This window comes from Limulus polyphemus, unplaced genomic scaffold, assembly GCF_000517525.1.
Source record: "Limulus polyphemus unplaced genomic scaffold, Limulus_polyphemus-2.1.2 Scaffold5352, whole genome shotgun sequence".
Classification (NCBI taxonomy): Eukaryota; Metazoa; Arthropoda; class Merostomata; order Xiphosura; family Limulidae; genus Limulus; species Limulus polyphemus.
In genome coordinates this window covers 24877-34354 of record NW_013670962.1, presented here as the reverse complement: position 1 = coordinate 34354, position 9478 = coordinate 24877, and the positions used below count along the sequence as shown (strand labels likewise).

The 9478-nt window shown below is 33.4% G+C and overlaps 1 protein-coding gene across 4 annotated transcripts in view; it reads right to left on the bottom strand.

Annotated features, from left to right (window-relative positions):
• The window catches only part of LOC106472461 (major facilitator superfamily domain-containing protein 12-like), a 34635-nt gene extending 25841 nt beyond the window's left edge, over positions 1-8794 (bottom strand). Inside the window, exons 1-2 of one of the 4 annotated variants that reach the window (XM_022401031.1) lie at positions 8741-8794; positions 3297-3676 (exon numbers count right to left, since the gene is read on the bottom strand). In XM_022401031.1, coding sequence (XP_022256739.1) covers positions 3297-3591 — 295 coding nt within the window. In that variant the 5' untranslated portion in view covers positions 3592-3676; positions 8741-8794. Of the gene's footprint in view, positions 1-3296; positions 3677-8456; positions 8708-8740 lie in introns of those variants that run through there. The other 3 variants (XM_013933113.2, XM_022401030.1, XM_022401032.1) reach the window with 3 other exon arrangements.
• Between the last annotated feature and the right edge of the window lie 684 nt (positions 8795-9478).

Here is a 9478-nt window from a genome sequence, read left to right as displayed (position 1 = left end):
GCAGCTAATGTGGAATGTATTACTTGCTGCAGCTAATGTGGAATGTATTACTTGCTGCAGCTAATGTGGAATGTATTACTTGCTGCAGCTAATGTGGAATGTATTTATTAGCTGCAGCAAGTGTGGAATTATTACATGCTGCAGCTAATGTGGAATGTATTACTTGCTGCAGCTAATGTGGAATGTATTACTTGCTGCAGCTAATGTGGAATGTATTACTTGCTGCAGCTAATGTGGAATGTATTACTTGCTAGCAGCTAATGTGGAATGTATTACATGCTGCAGCTAATGTGGAATGTATTACTTGCTACAGCTAATTTGGAATGTATTACTTGCTGCAGCTTATGTGGAATGTATTACTTGCTACAGGTATTAAACAAACCTTAATTGTCTCCATGATATTATTTCCCTGTAAACCACACTTAGTAAAACTAGAAAGAGAACACTAGGGGTAGTCATCTTATGGGCTATTCTAGGCAAGTGTTTTCTCAACATGTGGATATAGTCTAATCTGATATGCTTCAGGAAGACTGACAGTGGCTACTAAACAGTTATAGAACTCCACTGTGATTTTGAGAAGTCTAAGACAAGTCTATTACATGTATTAAAAAAGTAATAGGTACACTGTATCTTCAAATAACACCTTATGGGCCAGTAATCACAGTTAACCTCATATTAGAGTCTTATCATCCAGATCAAATCCTGTATTTCTATTCATATGGAGCTGTGTAAATGATTCGTTAGTGTTATTCAATAACTTTCTGAAATGTTCCTACATGCGTGTGCGACCACACACATTTATTTATAGATGTATGTTGTAGTACACAAAAATCCTCATTACATTTCATCACATACATTAATAGTTTATAACATACTGTCTCCTGCCCCATGCAAATTACTTGGGTAATAATCTCAGAATACTTTTTAAAGCTTGTAATCAGTATCTGTGATCTAGTACAGTGCTTCCATCTATGTGTTGTTAAACTCAACATTTTGCATTTTAGGCATCACAAAATAAATAATCACCAACAGAATTCAATTAAACTAAGATTTTTCCACTAAAATTATAGCAAGATACAATTAATATATGTGCTGTTACTACAGTGTGTGTGTGTTTATATATCAATATACACTCAGAAAAAACACACTGCATGAGGAAAACTTCATGGCCTTCAGGTGTGCCAAGGACCAGAAAATATTCTTTGGAGCAATCTCACCACTTAGTTAGATCAGTAGAATGATTCTCATAAAACATTTGGCCTTGGAAAAATCACTCAGCAGTCTGGTAAGCAAGGGCTGCAAAGCCTTTTCAGACTCGTAGCTATCGTTAGTTGTGAATACTGTAATAATCAATTGAAAATCATACAATGTATTTTATGGTGAACTTTACTTGGGAGTATGGAAAAAGGAAGGAACACATAATCCCAACTATCCCTCATGGGAGGCCCTAAGTGGCTCAGACAACTGTTGTAGTTGTCTCTCACCTCTACATCTATCACTTCCTCATCTGCTTGGCTGAGAACAGCCAGAAAAATAATCTTAGCTCTTTCCAAATGCTTCACTGATCCATGCATTGATCCAAACAGATCCAGCATTGAACTGTCTGTTGCTGAATCTTTTCATTCCAAACTGACTTGTCTGAAAAGATTAGGGAAGTGGACCAGTAAACTTGAATGGCAGAGGAGAAATGAGATGTCATCAAAGTATAGTGTGATGGGCACACTCAAAGATCCCAACACTCTGTTCTATGGTGATAGAACAATAAGGTACAACTGGAACCTAACCCAGCTGTTGTGCATGACCTCAAGCTTCATAGTGATCTGGGGTTATTTTGGTAGTATACTCACCACTACCCCATGGTCCACTTACTTCACCATTTGGTGACCAATGACTTACCTGCTGGTAAAATAGATCCTGTTGACTAGTCTTGGGTGGCTTCAATCACAGCTACAGTTGAGTTACTTTGACTGGCAAAGGACAAGAAGTCCAACATTCAGCTTCAGATTCACCATACCTCACACCACCTCAGGAATCCATGCTTCCCTCACACTAAGGTCAATCCTCAGGGGGACAACAACCCTCAGCAATCCATGCTTCCCTCACACTAAGGTCAATCCTCAGGGGGAAAGAACTCTTATCAGTCATTCAAGGTGCATCAGATTTTTTTTTCCTGTGTCTGTAACAGCATATCATGAACCTCTACAGTATGGACAAAAGTCCAACATCCAGAAGAGGACTTTTCCTAGATCCAATAGCTCTCTTGTACAAACATCTCCCTTCAGTGATCAACTTTTCCTCTTGTTTACAAGTCCTTCAAATTGTGATAAATTCCTCAAACATGAAGCCCTTTTAAACTTAATAACAGAATATTTCAAGTAAAAGACAATGCACACATCAGCAAAAAAACAATACGATATCTTGTGGTCACAACACCAAAAGTTTCATCTTCCTATCCTCTATGTGGTATATACAGGTGAAACTTTATAGAGTGACAGGATAGGTCAACTTAATAACAGAAGGTTCACAATAAGATATTACGATTCCAAGTTCTTGGACATTGTGTTTGAGAAAGAGAGAGATCAAACACAAAAGAACAAAAATACGATGAAACAATCTTTATTTAACCTCACATACACAATCAAAAATGTGTGTAGAGGATGAAGGACAGTACATATATTTTATACTTATCTCCATAAATGCTCTTAAGAACTTAAGATGCTTAATAAGAATTAGTTAACATTAAAAGTCAAACTAAGAGTGTCACTATTTTGAAAGAAAGGACTTAAACTTTAATGACAAAATTAAGGGCTTAAGAGAGAAAGAGATCATTGTATTAAATACCAAATTTTATAATGTGACATTCTCATAACATGTGCACAATCTATGTCACTGTTGGTCAATTCCATTGATACATTGAGGAAGTTATAATCTTGAGATATCACCTGACCTACCACTGGATGATACAGCTTGTATAACATGCAGCCCTATAGCCCTACTCTATAAGGGCAGAACAAAATCAACTTAACTTTCTTAACCATGTGTTATGTGAAAATTTCACATACTGAGAAATAATTGACAAACTTACAAAAACATTAATATAAGAAGGGAAAAACTCGTGGTATGTTTATATACCACAATAACACATAAATTCAGTATTCTTTCTCTAATTTTTACATTTATACAACCAAGAAGCTTAGCTAAAACGAAAACTTAATCACACCACACATTTATTCCTTTTTTAAAGTATTATATAGCTTAAATAATACACAAATAACTCAAAATAATAAAATAATTACCCAGCAAATGCCAAGTTTTCCTTCTTCCATATCTACATAACCAGAAATTGTCAATTTTGTCGGATTCTAGTCCAACGAATGGTGTGGCCAGACCATCAGCAACTTGTCCTATTAACAATAATATTCCAGCAATGTTATTGTTAAACTGCAAGACGTAATGTAAGTACACCAAGAGATAGGAAAACCACATTGAAGCACAGAGATCATTGAGAACATGTCCAACACTGTATGCCAATCTTGTACATAAAGGCAACCTGTGAGGAGGAGTTTCTGTGATTGAGTTTGAATCATCCATTATTGTATTATTTTATTTAACTTGGGTAAGTAATCCATGCACCAATAACATGAATGATGGGTCTTTTTCTTCTCACTGTATATATCTGAAATAAAAATATGTTTTAATTATACGATAATAATAACTCGTATCAATAATAATATTAAAAGTGCACTGTTCAGTAAAAAGTCTGTCTAGCATCCAGCTAATTTTAACTCAACAAAGATCTATAGTATTTATTAAATAGTATTAGGAAGGTTCACTTTATAATTCAAGATCAACAGAATAAATTATGAAGTATTACTGAATTTATCTAAACTTACTTAGTTTAAGCAAATAAATAAACAGACAGGACCATGACGTGTGACACAAAATGTGAACAATCATACATAATTAATTAATATAATCTTAAACAATGAACTAATATATACACAAAAAACCCTGTATATCTAACAGTTTAGATGATGGGATGATAAGACTGGAAAAATTGGAAATACAGTGTAGAATTGTTGACATTTGTGGAATTTTTGTGCAAAACCACTCGAGGGCTATCTGTACTAGCCTTCCATAATCTTGAAGTGATAGATTATAGGGAAGACAGGTAGTCAACATCACCCACAATCAACTCACAATCTATTCTAACTAAATATAGAGATTTCAATGTCACTCTTCAAAGTGCAGAGCTTCATTTTTGTTGGGAGAGGAACTACAGATCCACATTCCTGCATGCTAACTACTGGACTGTGATTGACCTTAAAGTGTAGGAACTCAAATATTAGAGTGGGTGGGACAGGTAGTCTGAATGAGAAGAATGTTAGAGATTCTCTGCTAGTTCTTTCAACTTATTTGGACAGGAACGTGTTTATTGTCAAAATTTAAATTATAATTAAAACACTAAATAAACAGATAGCATAATTAAACTTCTAAGAAATTTAAAATGCTTTGCTTTTAAAAACATAAGATTAACTTGTAAAATCAGGATGCTGAAGTTTATAGAGCGAAACAAAGAGAAGAGAAAAAATCTCTTAAGGTTTAAATGAATTAACTTTTTTTGGGTCACATCAAATTTGATGTGAAGGGTTATTCCTTCATTTCGAGTCAATTATTATTATTATTACGTTCATATTTATGTACCTTTTCTTCTATCATTTGGTTCAATTTTATTTATAGTTTATGTATGATACTGGCTCACACTTAATAAGAAAGAATATACATAAATCAGTATGATGTAAATAAACTGATCTACAATCTTGTTAGAAGATTTGAAGTTGTGTCAAGATTGCATTTTATGTGAAGTTTAGATACGTTGTTTATAAAAATACAGGTCTCAACTTTCTCAATTGTGAGTATATTTTGTTTTGCTTCTAAAAATATAAACAAATATTTTCTTTTAAAAACAAAATCCCAATATTAACATTCCAATTACTCACAGGGATTTTAGATTTATAATAATTACTTGGAGAAACAAATTTGTGAATGATGTTTGTCCTTTTAAATATTTTGAAAAGAATCTTGTTATGAAAGAAAGGAACATAGCTTAACTTTTTTTACTATAGAGTTATCTATAAATAAAACATCTTCACAAGTTGACTTTTCCTTCATCATTCAGCTTGAGAACCTTCTTAATTTATTATAAAACCTTCTAGAAATGTTACTAGGAGATAGTGAAGGCTTATGTTCTACTTCAAAAGTCTCTTAACAGTGGAAAACTCCCTCATGACTAGAACTCTGTAGAAGTATGCCAATGTGGCCCTTACTTTTAAAAGAAAGGGTCTTAGAGACAATAGTTCAACTTCTGTTGTTAACAAGATTTGCTTGCCTTATTGACTCGCTTGTTGTTTACACTGGCTTTAAAACATTTGATTTAATAAGGTACCATGGAAAAACTGACTAGCAAGTCAAATGATAATTAGTGGAAAAGTTAAGAAATAGACTGAACATTGGCTAAGTGGAAAAAATATATATAAAACATAACGTTGAAGGACAATAAATGACATTTTGGTCCATCTATCCAATACATCAAACACTAAAAAACACAAAGCCAGCTCCTATCTTTCAAATATTTATCAAGCATTCTCTTAAACTCTCTTAAATCAATTGCATCCACCACATCTGAAGGCAACCTCTTCCAAAGGCAAACCACCCTGTTAGAAAAATAAAACTGTCTTAGCTGAAGATGACACCCACCCTGCCAAAATTTATATTTGAGTCCCCTAGTCTTATCATTATCACCATTAAATTTGATGCACAATACTATCAATTTCCTTAACAATTTTAAATACCTCAATCAGATCCCCTCTAACCCTTCTTTTTTTTTCAAAAGAAAAGTTTAGAGTCTATCCTAGTATAACAACCTTTACATTCCAGGTATCATCCCAGTAACCCTGCTCTGAACCCTTTCCAACAATTCAATGTCCTTTCTAAAGTAAGGAGCCAAAGACTGAACACAATATTCCAAATGTGGCCTAACCAGTGACTTGTACAATGACATAACTTTTTAGACTTGTATTCAATATCTATGTAGATACAATCTAAAATCCTATTTGGCTACCACTAGCAACACAAACACACTGTTTGGATGGCTTTAAGAGACTGATCAACCAGAATACCAAGATATTTTTTCTTTCATAACACTATTAAGGTTACATCCCATTAAAACTATATTTGTAATTCAAACTGTGATAACCCACATGCTTTACTTGCACTTATTATAATTAAAAGCCATCTACCATGTACTTGCCCAACTCATAAAATAATCCAAGTCCTTTTGAAAAGCAGTAGCATCCTCCTCACAGTCATCAACACCCAAAAATGTAATGTCATGAGCAAATTCAAATAATCTATTGACCATTCCTTCATCTATGTCATTAATATAAACCAAACAAAGCAAAGGTCCTAACACTGAGCCCTGAAATATCCCACCCATAACATCAATCCAGTTTGACTGAACTCCATATATAACAAATCTCTGCTTTCTTCCATCTAGCCAATTCTCTAACCAATGTATCAACCTATCCCCAAACCTTGAGAGCTATCTTTTTTAACAAACCTTTTAAGTGGCACCTTGTAAAATGCTTTCTGAAATATCCAGATACTCCAAATCTACACCTGCACCCTTATATGCATCAGCAGTAACTTCTTCAAAGAATGTCAAAGTATTAGTGATCCAAGATAGATTTTCCCCCTAGTAAAACCATGCTGACTATCCAACAAAATTTTAAACTTTGTTAAATGACTTTGCAAAGTATCCTTTAGCAAACTTTCAAAAACTGTTTCAAAAGAGGAGTAACTTTAGTCAGCTTCCAATCTTCTGGTATTTGCCCACTATTCAAAGACTTGGAAAAATAAGTGGCTCACATATCCAATCCTTAACTTCTTTCTAAACCTTTGGGTAAATACCACCTGACCCAGGAGCTTTTATCACTCTTTAAACTTCCCAATTGTTTCTTAACCAGTTCAGAATTAATGTGATCCTCTTGTTTCCATGTAGTAACTGTTCAGGGTGAGGAATATGGCTTAAATGTGAATTAGTAAAAACTCAAGAAAAAGTAGACTTTAAGCCCCCAGCCTTCCCATAATCATCAGATATTAGCCTTCCTCTAACAACCCTCAAAGGTCCTACTTCCATCCAAACATTTTGCTAACCCTTAAAGTATTTGAAGAAATCCTTATAATTTATTTTTACATTTTCAGCCAACATTTTTTGATTTCCTAGTTTCCCGTTTGACCAACTCTCTTCATCTTCTATAATGCACCAAATCTTCATCATTGCAATCAATTTAAACTTGTATTTATAATGCTTTTCTTTGATTTCATCCTTTATATCCCTTGTGAGTCAACCTGGGTTTTTACTTGCAGCCACTTTATATCTATAAGGAACTTATGTATCTTAAATATTGAAGATCTGTTTTTTGAAATTTTTCTATATTTGATCAATATCTCCAACTGGTTCAGTTGCTTAATACGTAGCAGACAATTCTTGTCTCATCTCTTCAGAATTTTGTTTTTAATTTGGAATCAGAATTTCATTATTCCATATATCCATATGTAACAAAACATGAAATCTAGTTGAGCAATGATTACTTATACCCGGATGTTCCCCAACCTCTACTCTGTCAACCATTTCTTTATTAGATGTTAACAATAAATATAACACTGTACCTTGTAGGTTCTTTAATCAACTGTTGAAGAAAACCATCTTAAAAGTTTCTAAAAACCTGACTCTCTCAAACAGATTCAACTTCACTACAATTAACATCAAGTTTAATACCCACAACTTGAACAGGGTGTATCTCACATTTTACATATAAAATTATAAACTAATATTAAAGCCAGTCCTCCCCTACTAGAACTAGAACTTAAAATGATTGTGGCTTAGGACCTTTTTTTCTTTGTTGTTGTTGTTGTTACTGATATTCATATTAATAGATTATTAAATTTGTCACTAACTGATAGATTTTACAATATTGTAAATGTAAAGTATCAGTTGAAAGTATCTTTTTGTTTGATGAAAGGTAGCACATATTTGTAAAATTAAAGAATTACATTAGATATTAACTTAAGTTAATTATTTTAAATTACAAGCACGAATCTCAACTTGTTTATTTTCTAATCAATTTAACTTATCAATATTATTGGAAAATATTACGAAAAGTAAAATTTATAACAATTCGACAACACAACGAAACGACTAGTGATATATTCTACACCGGTAAATACTTGTTTCGTCAAACACTAGCTCCATTTGTTTCACTTTCAGTTGTATTATTATTGTGTTCTTTCGAATAGAACATAAGCAGAAACGAATGTTTAGTTTAAACAAGAAGAAAAAAGCTTTACCTACAAAACACACAGCCGTAGAATAGTAAGAGAATATAATTACTTACTAAAATAAATATTATTATGACGGCTTTATCAAGCTTCTGTGGTACTCACAGGCAGCACATGCTCACCAGTCCAGAACTGACGATCTTACTGATATCTTTCGGGATTGTAGTAGGTAAGCATTAATCGGGTCTAACCCGGGCCTCCCCAGGCAAAGTGAAAAGTCAAAGCTTTTGAATTATTATAAAACTGATTTATTGATCTCATGCTGTTGTGACTAGACTTCCAAGTTCCATTACTGATAGTAACCGGTTATTATCTATAAAAATCTACAAATTAAACTCACCTTAATTTAGTGGTCTTGTTTAATTAAAATTATTGTAATATATGTCTCGTGATTTCATAATTATAGCCACGTTAACGCAATCTACTTCTTCTACTGGGTGTTTTATTTTCACGTGACTCGTACACAGGCAACGTGTGTCACGAGCGCTTTACCACTGTCAACACTTGGAGATATACCGCAACAATTCTCTGAATTATGATTTGCCCAACAGGAAGGCTTAAGAACTTTGTGTTTGTTGTTGCTCTGTTTTTTGTTGTTTTTTTCCTTCTTTTTAAGTCGTGGCTTAAGTAATAATACTTGAATTTCTTATTTTCCCTGCCCTTCTTTGCTTTTGAAATATTAAATATATAAAATAACATAATGTTTTGGGACAACATTAGACATTATTTATGATTTTAACATTAGATCTATTGGTCCATCTCGGCTGTTCTATCCACTAAACTAAATTAATATAATTTTTTTTAAAATCTTAAAGCCAGCCCTCATCATTCATATACTTGTCAAGTTTTCGCTTAAACTCACTTAAATTTACTGCCTATACAACATCTGAAGGCAACCCATTCCGAGGCCAACCACGCTGTTAGAAAAATGAAACTGTTGTTACGACAGCGGAAGTGACGTGACTCTAGTAACACGTCATGATATTCTAGAAAGATCATGTCTGTTTATGGCAATTCTGGTCTTTTCTACGCGCCCTCCATTCTTGTATATAAAGATAAAGCGAAATTAATTAATCGG